This window comes from Agelaius phoeniceus, chromosome 1 (genome assembly GCF_051311805.1).
Source record: "Agelaius phoeniceus isolate bAgePho1 chromosome 1, bAgePho1.hap1, whole genome shotgun sequence".
Classification (NCBI taxonomy): domain Eukaryota; kingdom Metazoa; phylum Chordata; class Aves; order Passeriformes; family Icteridae; genus Agelaius; species Agelaius phoeniceus.
This window is the reverse complement of record NC_135265.1, coordinates 906,393-927,464: the sequence shown is the minus strand read 5'-3', so window position 1 is coordinate 927,464 and position 21,072 is coordinate 906,393. Positions and strand designations below refer to the sequence as shown.

The 21,072-nt window shown below is 60.5% G+C and overlaps 2 protein-coding genes across 2 annotated transcripts; both read left to right on the top strand.

Annotated features, from left to right (window-relative positions):
* Nucleotides 1-1,431: 1,431 nt before the first annotated feature.
* Nucleotides 1,432-13,886, top strand: LOC129117701 (uncharacterized). The gene is made up of 14 exons (XM_054628550.2): nt 1,432-1,881; nt 2,919-3,005; nt 3,317-3,547; nt 4,148-4,170; nt 4,457-4,572; nt 4,810-4,845; nt 5,855-6,367; nt 8,677-9,179; nt 10,216-10,302; nt 10,614-10,844; nt 11,482-11,504; nt 11,791-11,906; nt 12,144-12,179; nt 13,189-13,886. The coding sequence occupies exons 1-14, from the start codon at nt 1,474-1,476 to the stop codon at nt 13,701-13,703; spliced, it is 2,925 nt and encodes a 974-aa protein (XP_054484525.2). The 5' UTR covers nt 1,432-1,473; the 3' UTR covers nt 13,704-13,886.
* A 2,176-nt stretch (nt 13,887-16,062) lies between these two features.
* On the top strand, nt 16,063-21,072 carry LOC143694511 (E3 ubiquitin-protein ligase TRIM7-like). Its single transcript, XM_077181346.1, has 7 exons — nt 16,063-16,546; nt 17,583-17,669; nt 17,981-18,211; nt 18,666-18,688; nt 18,975-19,090; nt 19,328-19,363; nt 20,373-21,072. Exons 1-7 carry the CDS (start codon nt 16,139-16,141, stop codon nt 20,885-20,887), a joined length of 1,416 nt encoding a protein of 471 aa, XP_077037461.1. The 5' UTR covers nt 16,063-16,138; the 3' UTR covers nt 20,888-21,072.

Here is a 21,072-nt window from a genome sequence, read left to right as displayed (position 1 = left end):
TGGAAGGTGTTCCTGCCCCCTTCCAGGGAGGTGGAAGAAGATGAGCTTGGAGGTCCCTTCCCACCCAAAGCATTCTGGGATTCCATGAAAAGTGCTGTGGTGGGGCTGATGTCCTGGCAGGGAGGTGTGGGGGCAGGACAGGAGGGCCTGGCTGCAGCCCTGTGTCCCTCAGCAGCCTCCCTGCATCCCCCTCACCAGGTCTGGATGTAGCTATGGGGAAGGAGGAAATGAAAAGCAGAAGTGATTCTGGTTCTCTGTGGCTCGTGTCCGTCACACCGGCAGTGTCACTGACCTGGCCAAATCCTTTTTTCTTCCCTTTTTTCTTCCTAAAAATGGATGAATTCAACTTTTTATTGGATGGAGGCGGGAGCCCTCGTGGCCGGAGCAGCCGGGCCTTGGGGGGATTTCGGGCGAGCAGGCCGGGGCCGGCAGCGCAGGGAGGCAGCGCAGGATCACCCTGGGCTCCCTCAGGGCGCCGCTGCCGCCCCGACCCAATCCCTTCAAAGCGCACTAAGCCCGCCCCGCTGGCCGGGAGCGGCTCCGGCCACAGCCGGGCCTCGGCAAGGATCGCAGTGTGTCCTGGTTTAGGGCAATTTTGGGAGAAAAACCTTTAAAGGGTTTTCCTCTGGAAAGCAAATTCAAGCGGCCCCTCCCTCAACTGGTTCAGAAAAAAGATTTCCTTGGTGAAAAGTTGAAAAAAATGGTTGTTTAAGGAGCAAAGAATTCATCAGCACAACAAAGGAGCCATATTCAACAATAAAATCTCTTGATGCTCCAAAAGAGATGACAAACTCAGAAAGTCCCCATCTTCAGCTGTAGCTTGGCTCACTTAATCTCTTATCAGTCCCTCTGGTGCTGGAAATGCTGTGGCCAGGCCTGGTCTGATGGGCCACAGGTGTGAGCTGCTGGTGCTCTTCTGGGTGTTCAGTAGAGGTTTAAACAGCTCCAAAGAAAAAGGAAAAAAAACCCCACAGTCCAGAGATCTTCTCTGCCTCAGCCAGCTAAAAGTAACTAAGAGCAAAGGAGAGCTCTGTCCTGCTGTCCCTGCTGAGGACAGCACCGAACCGCAGCAGGAATGTGCAGAAGGAGGGAGCGCTATTTTTCTGAAAACAAACTCTGCGCTTCTTCTTCTGACCGCCCTCTTCGCCCTCAGAACCAATCCTAAACGTGCAAAATTTATTTCTGAGCGACACAGACGAAGAGGGATATGAGCATAAAAGTCACCTCAGGACACAGTGCAAGGCCTGGAGGTGGGATTGCCGCTAGGCAGCGCCGAGCCGCCGCCAAGGCCGAGACAGGCTGGACACGTTCCACCTTATTGATGATTATAGAAATTTAAACATTAACCGGGCCATGGCAGCGCTACTCCCGGAGCAAGCCGCGCCTGCCGTACCGTGCGGACTGTGCCCCGGGACAAGGCCCCGACCCGGCCCCGCCTCGGCACCTTCCCGTCCGTTCCCGTCCGTCGCGGCCATGGCTGAGGAGGTGCTGGCCCTGCGAGAGCAGCTGGTGGCCGAGGCCACTTGCCCGTTGTGCCTGGATGTGTTCGAGCAGCCCGTGCTGACGGCGTGCGGGCACAGCTTCTGCGGGCAGTGCCTGGCGGGCGTGCTGGGGGACCCGCCGCGCCCCGCCGCCTGCCCGCAGTGCCGCGCCCCGCTGGAGCCGGGCTCGCAGCGCCCCATCCGCTCCCTGGGCAACATGGCCGGGCTGGCCCGGGCCCTGGAGGAGGTGGCGGCGCGGCCGCGGTGCCCCCAGCACGGCAAGGCCCTGGCGCTGTTCTGCGAGCCCTGCGCCGCCCTGCTCTGCGCGCCCTGCCGGGACGGGCCCGAGCACCGCCGGCACCGTGTCCGCCCCGCCGAAGAGGCCGCCCGGGAGCTGCGGGTACGGGGCGGCGCCGCGAGAGGGGCCGGGGGCTTGGGCAGGGCCTGGGGGCCTTGGCTGCCCGGGGTGGGGCGGCCGAGGGGCACAGCTCAGGGTCCCCTCCGGCCACAGGCGGGAATCCCCTGCAGCAGGGGCTGGGCTCCCTCGGGGACAGGCTGGGGTCCCCTGTGGGCACAGGTCCGCGTCCTGTCCGGGCACACATCTGGGCTCCCTTCAAGGACAGTCTGGGCTCTGCTCTGGGCATGAGCTCCTCTGGCTGTGGCTCTGGGTCTGCTCTGAGCAGGGTCTGGGCTTCCCTCAGGGCGCGGCTCTGCTTCCCCTCCACACACAGCTTCGGCCGTGTCCCCGGCCAGCCACGGATCTGGGGCCTCAGCCGGCTGCTGCCCGGGCTCCCTGTCTGGCTGCCAGCTTGGGCTGCTGTACCCCACCCTGCTGGGGCTGCTGCTTCTGCCACCGCCTGGCTCCAGCCCACGCAGGAGCCCAGGTCCCTCTCCCTGCTCACCCCTCTGGGTCCCCACATGGTCCCTTGTGCCCCACATGTCCCCAGCCAGGCTTTCTCCCCACAGCGTGGGCTGGGGTCTCTTCTCACTGCAACGCAGGAGATGCCTCAGAGCAGGAGGAGTTTGTTAATACTCTCAGAAATTGATGGGGCCTGTCTGAGTCCCTGCTACTGTCACTGCAAACCTCTTCCCAGAAATCACATTTTCTATGTTGAGAGTTATTTTTTTCTAATTCAAAAACCATTAAAATACCCACAAACTCCAGGGTTTCTACTCGTATTGACTGGAACTCCAATGAAGTTATTCCAGCAATGTTTCTGGCCATAAGAGCTGTGGATGGGGATGTCCCCAGGCTGAGTTTGGAGAGTTGCGTGGTGTCTCTGAGCGCAAAACTCACTCCCAGACACACAGGGGTCACCCCCAGTGACTCCCCAGACTGGGTTTGTCCGCACAGGGGTTGTTTGGCAACATCATCTCCCTGCTGTGAATGTCATTCCAAAATTAACAGAAATGCCATTTGTTTAATCCCTGCCCCAGGAGACACTCCAGAGAAACCTGCTATTTCTACAAAAGCAGAAGGAAAAATTGAAGAGCACAGGAGACCAGGAAAGTGAAGACCTGCAGGTGTGTGTTCCTCTCCATGCCCCCCAGTGCTCACCCATGTGGCTCCCCAGGAATGTCCCATCTTTCCCTCTCCCCATATATACTTATCTCCTAATCCATGCCAACATTCATTTCTCTGTCCATCTCATGTGGCCTCCTTGGGCCCATCAACATCCAGACTTGCCCCCCCTGTCTCTGTTCTTCCTGCTGTTCCTGTTCCAAACCTCTGGTGCCGTTGTGTGTGATCCTGGCCCCCTCTGTGCAGCAGCCGTGTCCCTGCAGGGGCAGCCGGAGCCTGGCTGGGCTCAGGGCCTCCGTGCGGTGCCTTGCAGGTGACAGTGAGGTCGGAGTTGCAGCGTGTGACTGAGAGCTTTGAGGAGCTGCAGCAGTGCCTGGAGGAGCAGAAGAAGGCCCTGCTGGGCCAGCTGGAGCAGATGTCCCAGGAGCTGGTGAATAAGAGCGAGGAATACACGTCCAGGGTCTTGGAGAGGCAGTCGCTGCTGGACACGGTGATAGCGCAGATCCAGGAGAAGCGGGACCAGCCGGGGGTCGAGTTCCTCCAGGTGAGGCAGCATCAGCCCCTGGGCACTGTGACCCCTGCTGGGGCTGGGGAAACCCAGCTGGCACCCTCTGCATCCTGGTGCAGGCTGGGGCTGTGGTGGGACACTGTGCTGTGACACTGTGACACCGTGCTGTGACACTGTGCTGTGACACTGTGACACTGTGCTGTGACACTGTGCTGTGACACCGTGCTGTGACACTATGACACCGTGCTGTGACACTGTGCTGTGACACTGTGACACCGTGCTGTGACACCGTGCTGTGACACTGTGCTGTGACACTGTGACACCGTGCTGTGACACTGTGCTGTGACACCATGCTGTGACACCGTGCTGTGACACCGTGCTGTGACACTGTGACACCGTGCTGTGACACTGTGCTGTGACACCATGCTGTGACACTGTGCTGTGACACTGTGATGTGACACTGTGCTGTGACACTGTGCTGTGCCTGCTGTGGGTCAGGGCCCTGAGGGAAGGGAGGGTTGGGATGAGGTGTGGGCTCAGCCCCAGCCCCTTCAGCTGCTTCACACAGCTGGGCAGCCACTGCAGCTCCCTGACCCTCGGCAGGGCCACAGCTCTCCTGTGTTTTCTCTCTTGCAGGATGTTGGCAGAATCCTGAGCAGGTATGAAACAGGCTCAGTGTCCCTCTCCTCCTGCTCAGCTCCTTTGGGCAGAGCTTTGGGAGCGCTGCAGGAGCCGGCAAGGAGGTGGTTTGCCCCGCTGGGGATTTGGGATTTCATGGGATGTTTCCAGGAACCAGAGGCCGTTGCACCCCTCCTAAAGATGGGGTTGCTGTGCTGAGAGCAGGGACACGGCTGCTCTGGGCTCTGTGGCTGCAGGGATTTCCCTGTTTCCCTGCTGGCCCTGGCTGGTGGCTGGGCTCTGAGCTCCTCTCCCTGTTCCCCTCAGCTGTGAGGCAGCCAAGGCCCCGATCCCAGAGCCAGTTTCCCCAGAGCTGCAGAAGAGCATTCAGAGCCTCACTTGGAGGAGCCAGCAGGTCGTGGACATGGTGGATAAATTCAGAGGTAAAGCCCTGCTGGCTCTGTGCTGTGCTTCCCCTGGGCTTGGCTGGCAGGGGGAAATCCTCACTGCCTGGTGCCTCTGCCTGGGGCTCAGGAGCAAAACGGCTGCTCCAGATGGGAACCATCCCCAGGATGGGCTTTGCTGGAGCCTGGGGCTCCACATCTGGATTGCTGCCCTGATGGGGAGCAGGACAGGTGCCACAGGAGAGACACTCATGCATCTTCCTTTCCTTCTTCCAGAGAACCTGGAGAGCGAGATAGACTCTGGCATAAGGGGTAAGTGTGTGGAGCTGCTGAGCACAACTGAGGGGGAAAAGCTTTCCAGGATGAGTGTCCTCATGTCCTTGGTGCTGAGATGAGCTCACAGCACATCTAAACCCAGCATCTGTCTAGAGCTGTGTCCTGTTGTTGTGACTAGGCCTGCAATAAAAACCCAGGTCTGTCCTTGTGCCAGGCAGCACCAGGGATGCTGTCCTGCGATGCCAGGCCAGGGCCAGGACAGCAGGAGGCCGTGTCAGGCTGTGCCCAGTTAAGCAGAGGGGCTGTACATGATTTTAGGTGGTATTTTGGTGTGATCAGAAGTGCTTCTGCAGGTGCTCAGGGCCCACATGGTGCAGCATTGCTGGGCTGAGGTGTGGCTGGCACCATTTGTGCTGAGGCCGCTCTCCACACTCTCCGTTTTTGGGATGATGCACTTGAGCACAGGAGAGTCGTGCCTCAGTTTCCCCCCTGCAGTCCCCGCAGGAGTGGGTTTGGCAGAGGCTCTGGGCTGGTGGCACCGCACAGTGACAGCTGTGTGGCCCTGTGGGATGGCCACGGGATGGCAGCAGAACATGCCTGGTGGATGGGCAGCTCGGGCTCTGCAGCTCGGTTGCCTGCTGGCTGGGCAGAGCAGGGCTCCGAGCTGGGTGAGCCCTTGGCACAGGAGCAGGGACTGGCCTGGCCCCTCCTGCCCTGCAGCACTGCCTGCTCACAGCCACGGCATGCACTGCTCCCCACAGGCTGCAATATGCAGCACATCTGGGAGCAGCTTTAGCAAAGCCCATCGTGTCTGTGCCCTGCCTGTGGGGACACTGCCTGCCTCAGTCCTGCCTCAGGGAGCATCTTTTCACCCTCGGCTGCCAGCGTGGGGACAGTGAGGCTGCCGTGTCCCATGCCACCCGAGGGGGCTGCAGGAGTGCCCCTTGTGCTCCCAGGACAGGTCCCAGCCCCGTGGTGCAGGGTGGAGGAGAGGTGCTGGTTCTCTTCTCAGCAGGCACTGACTGATGTTTCTGTCACCCTTTAGAGCGGGTGCGGCTGGACCCAGAGACGGCGAATGCCTACCTGATCCTCTCACGGGACTGCAAAACAGTCTGGGTGGGAGCTGGAAAACAAAACCTCCCTGACACCCCCAAGAGGTTCACGGGCAGCCTCTGTGTCTTGGGCACCCAGGGGTTCACATCTGGGAGGCATTACTGGGAGGTGGAGGTGGGGGAAGAGGGCAGGTGGGCTGTGGGGGTGGCCCTGGAGTCCGTGCCAAGGAAGAAGCTGCTCAACCTGCCCAGATCTGAGAAGCTCTGGGGGCTGCTAATGGACTGGGATGGACAGTACAGTTCAATCTGCATGACCTCTGAGGTGCTGGCACTGAGGGAAAACCTCCAGAGAATCAGGGTCTGCCTGGACTATGAAATGGGCCGAGTGACTTTCTACAACGCAAAGGACCTGACGCAGATCTTGCTGTTGGAGGCCACCTTCACTGAGAAAGTCTTCCCATATTTTTGGATCTGCTCACAAGAAACCCACATCCAGGTGTGTGACTGACAGGGCGGGATGGCTGCCGGGCGCCTGCCCGTGCCCTTGGCTGGCTGAGCAGGGAGGAGCTGTGGGAATGACGGCATCACAGTGCAGCCTCACTGCAGCTCTGCCTGGGCTGGACCCTCTCTGCAATTTTCTGCATCTCCTCCCGCTCAGTCCTTTGGAGCATTAAAGAAGTGCTGTCCTGCCTGGGGCTGTCTGCGTGCTGCTATCCTGCCTAGATGCCATGGGGATGGTGTCCTACCTCTCCCTGTGGGCACTGAGGCCACAGAAGAATCGGGAGGGAGGAGGGAAGAGGCTCTGATTGTCTGTGCCAGCCTTTGGCAGCACTGCAGGGCTGGTGGCAGCTGGGCTGGGCTGGGCTGGGCTGGGCTGGGCCGGGCTGGGCTGGAGGATGCAGCCACCCCGCACTCAGGAAGCCAGGCTGGAGCCATGAGCTGACAATGATGCCTTGCATTTTAGCATCCATATTTTTTGGATTCTGTGCTGCTTTGGTGTGTAGCTCTGAGCTTCATTGTTAGCAAGGTCTTTTCACGGGGTAGGTAGACAAAACAATCCTGTTCTACCTTGAGGCCAAGGATACAAAGTCCAGGCCCAAAAAATATAAACAATGGTGAACTGAAGAGAGAGCAACAAGGAGGATGGGACTTCATAACCTAAAGCTGTCATTGGACAGTTAACTCCACTATTGAAATGGAGCACAACTTATAAAAGCACGAGACCACCACACTTCTAAAAGTGTGAGCGCTCGTCCATTTTGTGACCACTTTGGGCCCATCTTGGGTGTAGCCCTGGCAGGGCTTTTCCACTGCCTAAGATGAATCCATGGAGACCTTGTAATAAATCCCTGCTTTACTCTTTGAGAGCCACCAGCTGCTCATTGCTGTGGGTGGCAGCATTTTGGGGCTGCCTGTGCAGGCCCCTGCCAGGGTTCCTGCCTTCCCACTGCTGGCGTGGTGCCTGCAACTCCCTGGAAGAAGTTTGGGGTTTCAGGTCAGGGCGTGCTGAATGACAGGAGTTGACACTTCCATCTCTGGAAGTTGGCCAGGCTGGATGAGGCTTTGAGCACCCTGGGATAGTGGAAGGCGTTCCTGCCCCCTTCCAGGGAGGTGGAAGAAGATGAGCTTGGAGGTCCCTTCCCACCCAAAGCATTCTGGGATTCCATGAAAAGTGCTGTGGTGGGGCTGATGTCCTGGCAGGAAGGTGTGGCGGCAGGACAGGAGGGCCTGGCTGCAGCCCTGTGTCCCTCAGCAGCCTCCCTGCATCCCCCTCACCGGGTCTGGATGCAGCTATGGGGAAGGAGGAAATGAAAAGCAGAAGTGATTCTGGTTCTCTGTGGCTCGTGTCCGTCACACCGGCAGTGTCACTGACCTGGCCGAATCCTTTTTTCTTCCTAAAAATGGATGGATTCAGCTTTTTATTGGATGGAGGCGGGAGCCCTCGTGGCCGGAGCAGCCGGGCCTTGGGGGGATTTCGGGCGAGCAGGCCGGGGCCGGCAGCGCAGGGAGGCAGCGCAGGATCACCCTGGGCTCCCTCAGGGCGCCGCTGCCGCCCCGACCCAATCCCTTCAAAGCGCACTAAGCCCGCCCCGCTGGCCGGGAGCGGCTCCGGCCACAGCCGGGCCTCGGCAAGGATCGCGGGGCCCGGCCTGGGGAAGGGGCTCCCGCTCCCAGCTCCGACCCGCCATAGGGGCCGGGCCGGGCCGAAGCTCCCAGCCCCTGGCAGGTTATTAACGATTCAACTGATTTAAGCATCCCCAGCATGCGCGGGCCCTGGCAGAACCGTACTGGCTGCGCCCCGGGGGAAGGCTGGGATGAAGGCTCACACTCACACTTACCCTCACGCTCACACTTGCACTGACACACTCACATTCACACTCTCACTCATGCTCATGCTCACACTCACACTCTCTCTCACACTCACGCCAGCCCTCACTTTGCGCAGCTGCTGCTGCATCCCCGCTGCCGTGGGCTGCAGACACGGGCACATGCAGTGCACACTGCGGCCCCGTGCCCGTGTCCCCCCGGGGTTTTCCTGCTCCTTCTTCCCCAGTTTGCACACACGCACATGGACATGGACACGCGTGTGAATAATGTGAGATACAGGCATAGGAATCTGCCCAGGGAGAGACGGGGACACTCCCAGGCACAGACACAGAGGCAGACACAGACACACTTGCAGTGGCATGGATGTGCACAAGGTGTGACATTCTACATGTGTGTGCAATGACAGGGATGCGCACAGGCCCGCACACACTGACACACACACTCACAAACACACACTCGCATCCCAGAGCCCATTGCCGGCCCCCAGCCCAGCCCAGCCCAGCCCGTTCCCGTCGTGCCCAGGCCCTCCCCCGCCGCGGTCGCGGGTGGGGCCCCTTCCGTCCGTTCCCGTCCGTCGCGGCCATGGCTGAGGAGGTGCTGGCCCTGCGAGAGCAGCTGGTGGCCGAGGCCACTTGCCCGTTGTGCCTGGATGTGTTCGAGCAGCCCGTGCTGACGGCGTGCGGGCACAGCTTCTGCGGGCAGTGCCTGGCGGGCGTGCTGGGGGACCCGCCGCGCCCCGCCGCCTGCCCGCAGTGCCGCGCCCCGCTGGAGCCGGGCTCGCAGCGCCCCATCCGCTCCCTGGGCAACATGGCCGGGCTGGCCCGGGCCCTGGAGGAGGTGGCGGCGCGGCCGCGGTGCCCCCAGCACGGCAAGGCCCTGGCGCTGTTCTGCGAGCCCTGCGCCGCCCTGCTCTGCGCGCCCTGCCGGGACGGGCCCGAGCACCGCCGGCACCGTGTCCGCCCCGCCGAAGAGGCCGCCCGGGAGCTGCGGGTACGGGGCGGCGCCGCGAGAGGGGCCGGGGGCTTGGGCAGGGCCTGGGGGCCTTGGCTGCCCGGGGTGGGGCGGCCGAGGGGCGCAGCTCAGGGTCCCCTCCGGCCACAGGCGGGGATCCCCTGCAGCAGGGGCTGGGCTCCCTCGGGGACAGGCTGGGGTCCCCTGTGGGCACAGGTCCGCGTCCTGTCCGGGCACACATCTGGGCTCCCTTCAAGGACAGTCTGGGCTCTGCTCTGGGCATGAGCTCCTCTGGCTGTGGCTCTGGGTCTGCTCTGAGCAGGGTCTGGGCTTCCCTCAGGGCGCGGCTCTGCTTCCCCTCCACACACAGCTTCGGCCGTGTCCCCGGCCAGCCACGGATCTGGGGCCTCAGCCGGCTGCTGCCCGGGCTCCCTGTCTGGCTGCCAGCTTGGGCTGCTGTACCCCACCCTGCTGGGGCTGCTGCTTCTGCCACCGCCTGGCTCCAGCCCACGCAGGAGCCCAGGTCCCTCTCCCTGCTCACCCCTCTGGGTCCCCACATGGTCCCTTGTGCCCCACATGACCCCAGCCAAGCTTTCTCCCCACAGCGTGGGCTGGGGTCTCTTCTCACTGCAACGCAGGAGACGCCTCAGAGCAGGAGGAGTTTGTTAATACTCCAGGAAATTGATGGGGCCTGTCTGAGTCCCTGCTACCATCACTGCAAACCTCTTCCCAGAAATCACACTTCCAATGTCGAGAGTTGTTTTTTTAATTAAAAAAACCATTTAAATAAATACAAAATGCAGGGTCTCCAGTGGCATGGAGTGGAACTCCAATGAAGTTATTCCAGCAATGTTTCTGGCCGTAAGAGCTGTGGATGGGGATCTCCCCAGGCTGAGTTTGGAGAGTTGCGTGGTGTCTCTGAGCGCAAAACTCACTCCCAGACACACAGGGGTCACCCCCAGTGACTCCCCAGACTGGGTTTGTCCGCACAGGGGTTGTTTGGCAACATCATCTCCCTGCTGTGAATGTCATTCCAAAATTAACAGAAATGCCATTTGTTTAATCGCTGCCCCAGGAGACACTCCAGAGAAACCTGCTATTTCTACAAGAGCAGAAGGAAAAATTGAAGAGCACAGGAGACCAGAAAAGTCTTGTCCTGCAGGTGTGTGTTCCTCTCCATGCCCCCCAGTGCTCACCCATGTGGCTCCCCAGGAATGTCCCATCTTTCCCTCTCCCCATATATACTTATCTCCTAATCCATGCCAACATTCTTTTCTCTGTCCATCTCATGTGGCCTCCTTGGGCCCATCAACATCCAGACTTGCCCCCCCTGTCTCTGTTCTTCCTGCTGTTCCTGTTCCAAACCTCTGGTGCCGTTGTGTGTGATCCTGGCCCCCTCTGTGCAGCAGCCGTGTCCCTGCAGGGTCAGCCGGAGCCTGGCTGGGCTCAGGGCCTCCGTGCGGTGCCTTGCAGGTGACAGTGAGGTCGGAGTTGCAGCGTGTGACTGAGAGCTTTGAGGAGCTGCAGCAGTGCCTGGAGGAGCAGAAGAAGGCCCTGCTGGGCCAGCTGGAGCAGATGTCCCAGGAGCTGGTGAATAAGAGCGAGGAATACACGTCCAGGGTCTTGGAGAGGCAGTCGCTGCTGGACACGGTGATAGCGCAGATCCAGGAGAAGCGGGACCAGCCGGGGGTCGAGTTCCTCCAGGTGAGGCAGCATCAGCCCCTGGGCACTGTGACCCCTGCTGGGGCTGGGGAAACCCAGCTGGCACCCTCTGCATCCTGGTGCAGGCTGGGGCTGTGGTGGGACACTGTGCTGTGACACTGTGACACTGTGCGTTGACACTGTGACACCATGCTGTGACACTGTACTGTGACACTGTGACACTGTGCTGTGACACCATGCTGTGACACCGTGCTGTGACACTGTGCTGTGACACTGTGACACTGTGCTGTGACACCATGCTGTGACACTGTGACACTGTGCTGTGACACTGTGACACCATGCTGTGACACTGTACTGTGACACTGTGACACTGTGCTGTGACACCATGCTGTGACACCGTGCTGTGACACTGTGACACCGTGCTGTGACACCGTGCTGTGACACTGTGCTGTGACACTGTGCTGTGACACTGTGACACCGTGCTGTGACACTGTGCTGTGACACCATGCTGTGACACTGTGCTGTGCCTGCTGTGGGTCAGGGCCCTGAGGGAAGGGAGGGTTGGGATGAGGTGTGGGCTCAGCCCCAGCCCCTTCAGCTGCTTCACACAGCTGGGCAGCCACTGCAGCTCCCTGACCCTCGGCAGGGCCACAGCTCTCCTGTGTTTTCTCTCTTGCAGGATGTTGGCAGAATCCTGAGCAGGTATGAAACAGGCTCGGTGTCCCTCTCCTCCTGCTCAGCTCCTTTGGGCAGAGCTTTGGGAGCGCTGCAGGAGCTGGCACGGAGGTGGTTTGCCCCGCTGGGGATTTGGGATTTCATGGGATGTTTCCAGGAACCAGAGGCCGTTGCACCCCTCCTAAAGATGGGGTTGCTGTGCTGAGAGCAGGGACACGGCTGCCCTGGGCTCTGTGGCCGCAGGGATTTCCCTGTTTCCCTGCTGGCCCTGGCTGGTGGCTGGGCTCTGAGCTCCTCTCCCTGTTCCCCTCAGCTGTGAGGCAGCCAAGGCCCCGATCCCAGAGCCAGTTTCCCCAGAGCTGCAGAAGAGCATTCAGAGCCTCACTTGGAGGAGCCAGCAGGTCGTGGACATGGTGGATAAATTCAGAGGTAAAGCCCTGCTGGCTCTGTGCTGTGCTTCCCCTGGGCTTGGCTGGCAGGGGGAAATCCTCACTGCCTGGTGCCTCTGCCTGGGGCTCAGGAGCAAAACGGCTGCTCCAGATGGGAACCATCCCCAGGATGGGCTTTGCTGGAGCCTGGGGCTCCACATCTGGGTTGCTGCCCTGATGGGGAGCAGGACAGGTGCCACAGGAGAGACACTCATGCATCTTCCTTTCCTTCTTCCAGTGAGCCTGCAGAGCAAGATAGACTCTGGCATAAGGGGTAAGTGTGTGGAGCTGCTGAGCACAACTGAGGGGGAAAAGCTTTCTAGGATGAGTGTCCTTATGTGCTTGGTGCTGAGATGGGCTCACAGCACATCTAAACCCAGCATCTGTCTAGAGCTGAGTCCTGTTGTTGTGACTAGGCCTGCAATAAAAACCCAGGTCTGTCCTTGTGCCAGGCAGCACCAGGGATGCTGTCCTGCGATGCCAGGCCAGGGCCAGGACAGCAGGAGGCCGTGTCAGGCTGTGCCCAGTTAAGCAGAGGGGCTGTACTCGATTTTAGGTGGTATTTTGGTGTGATCAGAAGTGCTTCTGCAGGTGCTCAGGGCCCACATGGTGCAGCATTGCTGGGCTGAGGTGTGGCTGGCACCATTTGTGCTGAGGCTGCTCTCCACACTCTCCGTTTTTGGGATGATGCACTTGAGCACAGGAGAGTCGTGCCTCAGTTTCCCCCCTGCAGTCCCCGCAGGAGTGGGTTTGGCAGAGGCTCTGGGCTGGTGGCACCGCACAGTGACAGCTGTGTGGCCCTGTGGGATGGCCACGGGATGGCAGCAGAACATGCCTGGTGGATGGGCAGCTCGGGCTCTGCAGCTCGGTTGCCTGCTGGCTGGGCAGAGCAGGGCTCCGAGCTGGGTGAGCCCTTGGCACAGGAGCAGGGACTGGCCTGGCCCCTCCTGCCCTGCAGCACTGCCTGCTCACAGCCACGGCATGCACTGCTCCCCACAGGCTGCAATATGCAGCACATCTGGGAGCAGCTTTAGCAAAGCCCATCGTGTCTGTGCCCTGCCTGTGGGGACACTGCCTGCCTCAGTCCTGCCTCAGGGAGCATCTTTTCACCCTCGGCTGCCAGCGTGGGGACAGTGAGGCTGCCGTGTCCCATGCCACCCGAGGGGGCTGCAGGAGTGCCCCTTGTGCTCCCAGGACAGGTCCCAGCCCCATGGTGCAGGGTGGAGGAGAGGTGCTGGTTCTCTTCTCAGCAGGCACTGACTGATGTTTCTGTCACCCTTTAGAGCGGGTGCGGCTGGACCCAGAGACGGTGAATGCATACCTGATCCTCTCGCAGGACTGCAAAATGGTCCAGTTCAAACGTCAAAAACAAAACCTCCCTGACAACCCCAAGAGGATCACAAGCAGCCTCAGTGTCTTGGGCACCCAGGGGTTCACATCTGGGAGGCATTACTGGGAGGTGGAGGTTGGGGAGAAGGGCTGGTGGTCCCTGGGGGTGGCCCTGGAATCTGTGCCGAGGAAGGAGCTGCTCAGGCTGACCAGATCTGAGAAGCTCTGGGGGCTGCTAATGTACCCAGATGGCCAGTACAGTTCAATCTGCATGACCTCTGAGGTGCTGGCACTGAAGGAAAACCTCCAGAGAATCAGGGTCTGCCTGGACTATGAAATGGGCCGAGTGACTTTCTACAACGCAAAGGACCTGACACAGATCTTGCTGTTGGAGGCCACCTTCACTGAGAAAGTCTTCCCATATTTTTGGATCTACTCAGAAGATACCTACATCCAGGTGTGTGACTGACAGAGTGGGATGGCTGCTGGGCCCCTGCCCGTGCCCTTGGCTGGCTGAGCAGGGAGGAGCTGTGGGAATGACGGCATCACAGTGCAGCCTCACTGCAGCTCTGCCTGGGCTGGACCCTCTCTGCAATTTTCTGCATCTCCTCCCGCTCAGTCCTTTGGAGCATTAAAGAAGTGCTGTCCTGCCTGGGGCTGTCTGCGTGCTGCTATCCTGCCTAGATGCCATGGGGATGGTGTCCTACCTCTCCCTGTGGGCACTGAGGCCACAGAAGAATGGGGAGGGAGGAGGGAAGAGGCTCTGATTGTCCGTGCCAGCCTTTGGCAGCACTGCAGGGCTGGTGGCAGCTGGGCTGGGCTGGGCTGGGCTGGGCTGGGCTGGGCTGGGCTGGGCTGGTCTGGGCTGGGCTGGGCTGGAGGATGCAGCCACCCCGCACTCCGGAAGCCAGGCTGGAGCCATGAGCTGATCATGATGCCTTGCATTTTAGCATTCATATTTTTTGGATTCTGTGCTGCTTTGGTGTGTAGCTCTGAGCTTCATTGTTAGCAAGGTCTTTTCACGGGGTAGGTAGACAAAACAATCCTGTTCTACCTTGAGGCCAAGGATACAAAGTCCAGGCCCAAAAAATATTAACAACGGTGAACTGAAGAGAGAGCAACAAGGAGGATGGGACTTCATAACCTAAAGCTGTAATTGGGCAATTAACTCCACTATTGAAATGGAGCACAACTTATAAAAGCACGAGACCACCACACTTCTAAAACTGTGAGCGCTCGTCCATTTTGTGACCACTTTGGGCCCATCTTGGGTGTAGCCCTGGCTGGGCTTTTCCGCTGCCTAAGATGAATCCATGGAGACCTTGTAATAAATCCCTGCTTTACTCTTTGAGAGCCACCAGCTGCTCATTGCTGTGGGTGGCAGCATTTTGGGGCTGCCTGTGCAGGCCCCTGCCAGGGTTCCTGCCTTCCCACTGCTGGGGTGGTGCCTGTAACTCCCTGGAAGAACTTTGGGGTTTCAGGTCAGGGCGTGCTGAATGACAGGAGTTGACACTTCCATCTCTCGAAGTCAGCCAGGCTGGATGAGGCTTTGAGCACCCTGGGATAGTGGAAGGTGTTCCTGCCCCCTTCCAGGGAGGTGGAAGAAGATGAGCTTGGAGGTCCCTTCCCACCCAAAGCATTCTGGGATTCCATGAAAAGTGCTGTGGTGGGGCTGATGTCCTGGCAGGGAGGTGTGGGGGCAGGACAGGAGGGCCTGGCTGCAGCCCTGTGTCCCTCAGCAGCCTCCCTGCATCCCCCTCACCAGGTCTGGATGCAGCTATGGGGAAGGAGGAAATGAAAAGCAGAAGTGATTCTGGTTCTCTGTGGCTCGTGTCCGTCACACCGGCAGTGTCACTGACCTGGCCGAATCCTTTTTTCTTCCTAAAAATGGATGAATTCAGCTTTTTATTGGATGGAGGCGGGAGCCCTGGTGGCCGGAGCAGCCGGGCCTTGGGGGGATTTCGGGCGAGCAGGCCGGGGCCGGCAGCGCAGGGAGGCAGCGCAGGATCACCCTGGGCTCCCTCAGGGCGCCGCTGCCGCCCCGACCCAATCCCTTCAAAGCGCACTAAGCCCGCCCCGCTGGCCGGGAGCGGCTCCGGCCACAGCCGGGCCTCGGCAAGGATCGCGGGGCCCGGCCTGGGGAAGGGGCTCCCGCTCCCAGCTCCGACCCGCCATAGGGGCCGGGCCGGGCCGAAGCTCCCAGCCCCTGGCAGGTTATTAACGATTCAACTGATTTAAGCATCCCCAGCATGCGCGGGCCCTGGCAGAACCGTACTGGCTGCGCCCCGGGGGAAGGCTGGGATGAAGGCTCACACTCACACTTACCCTCACGCTCACACTTGCACTGACACTTACTCTCACATTCACACTTTCACTCATGCTCATGCTCACACTCACACTCTCACTCACACTCACGCCAGCCCTCACTTTGCGCGGCCGCTGCTGCATCCCCGCTGCCGTGGGCTGCAGACACGGGCACACGCAGTGCACACTGCGGCCCCGTGCCCGTGTCCCCCCGGGGTTTTCCTGCTCCTTCCTCCCCAGCTTGCACACACGCACTTGGACATGGACACGCGTGTGAATAATGTGAGATCCAGGCACAGGAATCTGCCCAGGGAGAGACGGGGACACTCCCAGGCACAGACACAGACAGAGGCAGACACAGACACACTTGCAGTGGCATGGATGTGCACAAGGTGTGACATTCTACATGTGTGTGCAATGACAGGGATGCGCACAGGCCCGCACACACTGACACACACACTCACAAACACACACTCGCATCCCAGAGCCCATTGCCGGCCCCCAGCCCAGCCCAGCCCAGCCCGTTCCCGTCGTGCCCAGGCCCTCCCCCGCCGCGGTCGCGGGTGGGGCCCCTTCCGTCCGTTCCCGTCCGTCGCGGCCATGGCTGAGGAGGTGCTGGCCCTGCGAGAGCAGCTGGTGGCCGAGGCCACTTGCCCGTTGTGCCTGGATGTGTTCGAGCAGCCCGTGCTGACGGCGTGCGGGCACAGCTTCTGCGGGACGTGCCTGGCGGACGTGCTGGGGGACCCGCCGCGCCCCGCCGCCTGCCCGCAGTGCCGCGCCCCGCTGGAGCCGGGCTCGCAGCGCTCCAACCGCTCCCTGGGCAACATGGCCGGGCTGGCCCGGGCCCTGGAGGAGGTGGCGGCGCGGCCGCGGTGCCCCCAGCACGGCAAGGCCCTGGCGCTGTTCTGCGAGCCCTGCGCCGCCCTGCTCTGCGCGCCCTGCCGGGACGGGCCCGAGCACCGCCGGCACCGTTTCCGCCCCGCCGAAGAGGCCGCCCGGGAGCTGCGGGTACGGGGCGGCGCCGCGAGAGGGGCCGGGGGCTTGGGCAGGGCCTGGGGGCCTTGGCTGCCCGGGGTGGGGCGGCCGAGGGGCACAGCTCAGGGTCCCCTCCGGCCACAGGCGGGGATCCCCTGCAGCAGGGGCTGGGCTCCCTCGGGGACAGGCTGGGGTCCCCTGTGGGCACAGGTCCGCGTCCTGTCCGGGCACACATCTGGGCTCCCTTCAAGGACAGTCTGGGCTCTGCTCTGGGCATGAGCTCCTCTGGCTGTGGCTCTGGGTCTGCTCTGAGCAGGGTCTGGGCTTCCCTCAGGGCGCGGCTCTGCTTCCCCTCCACACACAGCTTCGGCCGTGTCCCCGGCCAGCCACGGATCTGGGGCCTCAGCCGGCTGCTGCCCGGGCTCCCTGTCTGGCTGCCAGCTTGGGCTGCTGTACCCCACCCTGCTGGGGCTGCTGCTTCTGCCACCGCCTGGCCCCCGTCCACGCAGGAGCCCAGGTCCCTCTCCCTGCTCACCCCTCTGGGTCCCCACATGGTCCCTTGTGCCCCACATGTCCCCAGCCAGGCTTTCTCCCCACAGCGTGGGCTGGGGTCTCTTCTCACTGCAACGCAGGAGATGCCTCAGAGCAGGAGGAGTTTGTTAATACTCCAGGAAATTGATGGGGCCTGTCTGAGTCCCTGCTACCGTCACTGCAAACCTCTTCCCAGAAATCACACTTCCAATGTCGAGAGTTGTTTTTTTAATTAAAAAAACCATTTAAATAAATACAAAATGCAGGGTCTCCACTGGCATGGAGTGGAACTCCAATGAAGTTATTCCAGCAATGTTTCTGGCCATAAGAGCTGTGGATGGGGATGTCCCCAGGCTGAGTTTGGAGAGTTGCGTGGTGTCTCTGAGCGCAAAACTCACTCCCAGACACACAGGGGTCACCCCCAGTGACTCCCCAGACTGGGTTTGTCCGCACAGGGGTTGTTTGGCAACATCATCTCCCTGCTGTGAATGTCATTCCAAAATTAACAGAAATGCCATTTGTTTAATCGCTGCCCCAGGAGACACTCCAGAGAAACCTGCTATTTCTACAAAAGCAGAAGGAAAAATTGAAGAGCACAGGAGACCAGGAAAGTGAAGACCTGCAGGTGTGTGTTCCTCTCCATGCCCCCCAGTGCTCACCCATGTGGCTCCCCAGGAATGTCCCATCTTTCCCTCTCCCCATATATACTTATCTCCTAATCCATGCCAACATTCTTTTCTCTGTCCATCTCATGTGGCCTCCTTGGGCCCATCAACATCCAGACTTGCCTCCCCTGTCTCTGTTCTTCCTGCTGTTCCTGTTCCAAACTTCTGGTGCCGTTGTGTGTGATCCTGGCCCCCTCTGTGCAGCAGCCGTGTCCCTGCGGGGACAGCCGGAGCCTGGCTGGGCTCAGGGCCTCCGTGCGGTGCCTTGCAGGTGACAGTGAGGTCGGAGTTGCAGCGTGTGACTGAGAGCTTTGAGGAGCTGCAGCAGTGCCTGGAGGAGCAGAAGAAGGCCCTGCTGGGCCAGCTGGAGCAGATGTCCCAGGAGCTGGTGAATAAGAGCGAGGAATACACGTCCAGGGTCTTGGAGAGGCAGTCGCTGCTGGACACGGTGATAGCGCAGATCCAGGAGAAGCGGGACCAGCCGGGGGTCGAGTTCCTCCAGGTGAGGCAGCATCAGCCCCTGGGCACTGTGACCCCTGCTGGGGCTGGGGACACCCAGCTGGCACCCTCTGCATCCTGGTGCAGGCTGGGGCCATGGTGGGACACTGTGCTGTGACACTGTGACACCGTGCTGTGACACCATGCTGTGACACCATGCTGTGACACTATGCTGTGACACTGTGCTGTGACACCGTGCTGTGACACTGTGACACCGTGCTGTGACACCGTACTGTGACACCGTGCTGTGACACTGTGCTGTGACACTGTGATACTGTGACACCGTGCTGTGACACTGTGCTGTGCCTGCTGTGGGTCAGGGCCCTGAGGGAAGGGAGGGTTGGGATGAGGTGTGGGCTCAGCCCCAGCCCCTTCAGCTGCTTCACACAGCTGGGCAGCCACTGCAGCTCCCTGGCCCTCGGCAGGGCCACAGCTCTCCTGTGTTTTCTCTCTTGCAGGATGTTGGCAGAATCCTGAGCAGGTATGAAACAGGCTCGGTGTCCCTCTCCTCCTGCTCAGCTCCTTTGGGCAGAGCTTTGGGAGCGCTGCAGGAGCTGGCACGGAGGTGGTTTGCCCCGCTGGGGATTTGGGATTTCATGGGATGTTTCCAGGAACCAGAGGCCGTTGCACCCCTCCTAAAGATGGGGTTGCTGTGCTGAGAGCAGGGACACGGCTGCCCTGGGCTCTGTGGCCGCAGGGATTTCCCTGTTTCCCTGCTGGCCCTGGCTGGTGGCTGGGCTCTGAGCTCCTCTCCCTGTTCCCCTCAGCTGTGAGGCAGCCAAGGCCCCGATCCCAGAGCCAGTTTCCCCAGAGCTGCAGAAGAGCATTCAGAGCCTCACTTGGAGGAGCCAGCAGGTCGTGGACATGGTGGATAAATTCAGAGGTAAAGCCCTGCTGGCTCTGTGCTGTGCTTCCCCTGGGCTTGGCTGGCAGGGGGAAATCCTCACTGCCTGGTGCCTCTGCCTGGGGCTCAGGAGCAAAACGGCTGCTCCAGATGGGAACCATCCCCAGGATGGGCTTTGCTGGAGCCTGGGGCTCCACATCTGGGTTGCTGCCCTGATGGGGAGCAGGACAGGTGCCACAGGAGAGACACTCATGCATCTTCCTTTCCTTCTTCCAGAGAACCTGCTGAGCAAGATAGACTGGGGCATAAGGGGTAAGTGTGTGGAGCTGCTGAGCACAACTGAGGGGGAAAAGCTTTCCAGGATGAGTGTCCTCATGTCCTTGGTGCTGAGATGAGCTCACAGCACATCTAAACCCAGCATCTGTCTAGAGCTGTGTCCTGTTGTTGTGACTAGGCCTGCAATAAAAACCCAGGTCTGTCCTTGTGCCAGGCAGCACCAGGGATGCTGTCCTGCGATGCCAGGCCAGGGCCAGGACAGCAGGAGGCCGTGTCAGGCTGTGCCCAGTTAAGCAGAGGGGCTGTACATGATTTTAGGTGGTATTTTGGTGTGATCAGAAGTGCTTCTGCAGGTGCTCAGGGCCCACATGGTGCAGCATTGCTGGGCTGAGGTGTGGCTGGCACCATTTGTGCTGAGGCCGCTCTCCACACTCTCCGTTTTTGGGATGATGCACTTGAGCACAGGAGAGTCGTGCCTCAGTTTCCCCCCTGCAGTCCCCGCAGGAGTGGGTTTGGCAGAGGCTCTGGGCTGGTGGCACCGCACAGTGACAGCTGTGTGGCCCTGTGGGATGGCCACGGGATGGCAGCAGAACATGCCTGGTGGATGGGCAGCTCGGGCTCTGCAGCTCGGTTGCCTGCTGGCTGGGCAGAGCAGGGCTCCGAGCTGGGTGAGCCCTTGGCACAGGAGCAGGGACTGGCCTGGCCCCTCCTGCCCTGCAGCACTGCCTGCTCACAGCCACGGCATGCACTGCTCCCCACAGGCTGCAATATGCAGCACATCTGGGAGCAGCTTTAGCAAAGCCCATCGTGTCTGTGCCCTGCCTGTGGGGACACTGCCTGCCTCAGTCCTGCCTCAGGGAGCATCTTTTCACCCTCGGCTGCCAGCGTGGGGACAGTGAGGCTGCCGTGTCCCATGCCACCCGAGGGGGCTGCAGGAGTGCCCCTTGTGCTCCCAGGACAGGTCCCAGCCCCATGGTGCAGGGTGGAGGAGAGGTGCTGGTTCTCTTCTCAGCAGGCACTGACTGATGTTTCTGTCACCCTTTAGAGCGGGTGCGGCTGGACCCAGAGACGGCGAATCCTCGGCTGATCCTCTTGCAGGACTGCAAAATGGTCCGGTTGAAACGTCAAAAACAAAACCTCCCTGACACCCCCAAGAGGATCACAAGCAGCCTCAGTGTCTTGGGCACCCAGGGGTTCACATCTGGGAGGCATTACTGGGAGGTGGTGGTTGGGGAGAAGGGCTGGTGGTCCCTGGGGGTGGCCCCGGAATCTGTGCCGAGGAAGGAGCCGCTCAACCTGCCCAGATCTGAGAAGCTCTGGGGGCTGCTAATGTACCCAGATGGCCAGTACAGAACAGTCTGCATAACCCCACACACGCTGGCACTCAGGGAAAACCTCCAGAGAATCAGGGTCTGCCTGGACTATGAAATGGGCCGAGTGACTTTCTACAATGCAAAGGACCTGACACAGATCTTGCTGTTGGAGGCCACCTTCACTGAGAAAGTCTTCCCATATTTTTGGATCTACTCAGAAGATACTTTCATCCAGGTGTGTGATTGACGCGGTGGGATGGCTGCTGGGCCCCTGCCCGTGCCCTTGGCTGGCTGAGCAGGGAGGAGCTGTGGGAATGACACGGCATCACAGTGCAGCCTCACTGCAGCTCTGCCTGGGCTGGACCCTCTCTGCAATTTTCTGCATCTCCTCCCGCTCAGTCCTTTGGAGCATTAAAGAAGTGCTGTCCTGCC

Excerpts from the sequence above, each read along its gene's own strand:
- LOC143694511 (XM_077181346.1), top strand. The coding sequence starts at position 16,139 with ATGGCTGAGGAGGTGCTGGCCCTGCGAGAGCAGCTGGTGGCCGAGGCC. Across the intron at positions 17,670-17,980 it reads AGGAAAGTGAAGACCTGCAG|GTGACAGTGAGGTCGGAGTT; the intron begins GTGTGTGTTCCT and ends GGTGCCTTGCAG. Across the intron at positions 19,091-19,327 it reads CATGGTGGATAAATTCAGAG|AGAACCTGCTGAGCAAGATA; the intron begins GTAAAGCCCTGC and ends TCCTTCTTCCAG.
- LOC129117701 (XM_054628550.2), top strand. The coding sequence starts at position 1,474 with ATGGCTGAGGAGGTGCTGGCCCTGCGAGAGCAGCTGGTGGCCGAGGCC. Across the intron at positions 3,006-3,316 it reads AGGAAAGTGAAGACCTGCAG|GTGACAGTGAGGTCGGAGTT; the intron begins GTGTGTGTTCCT and ends GGTGCCTTGCAG. Across the intron at positions 11,907-12,143 it reads CATGGTGGATAAATTCAGAG|TGAGCCTGCAGAGCAAGATA; the intron begins GTAAAGCCCTGC and ends TCCTTCTTCCAG.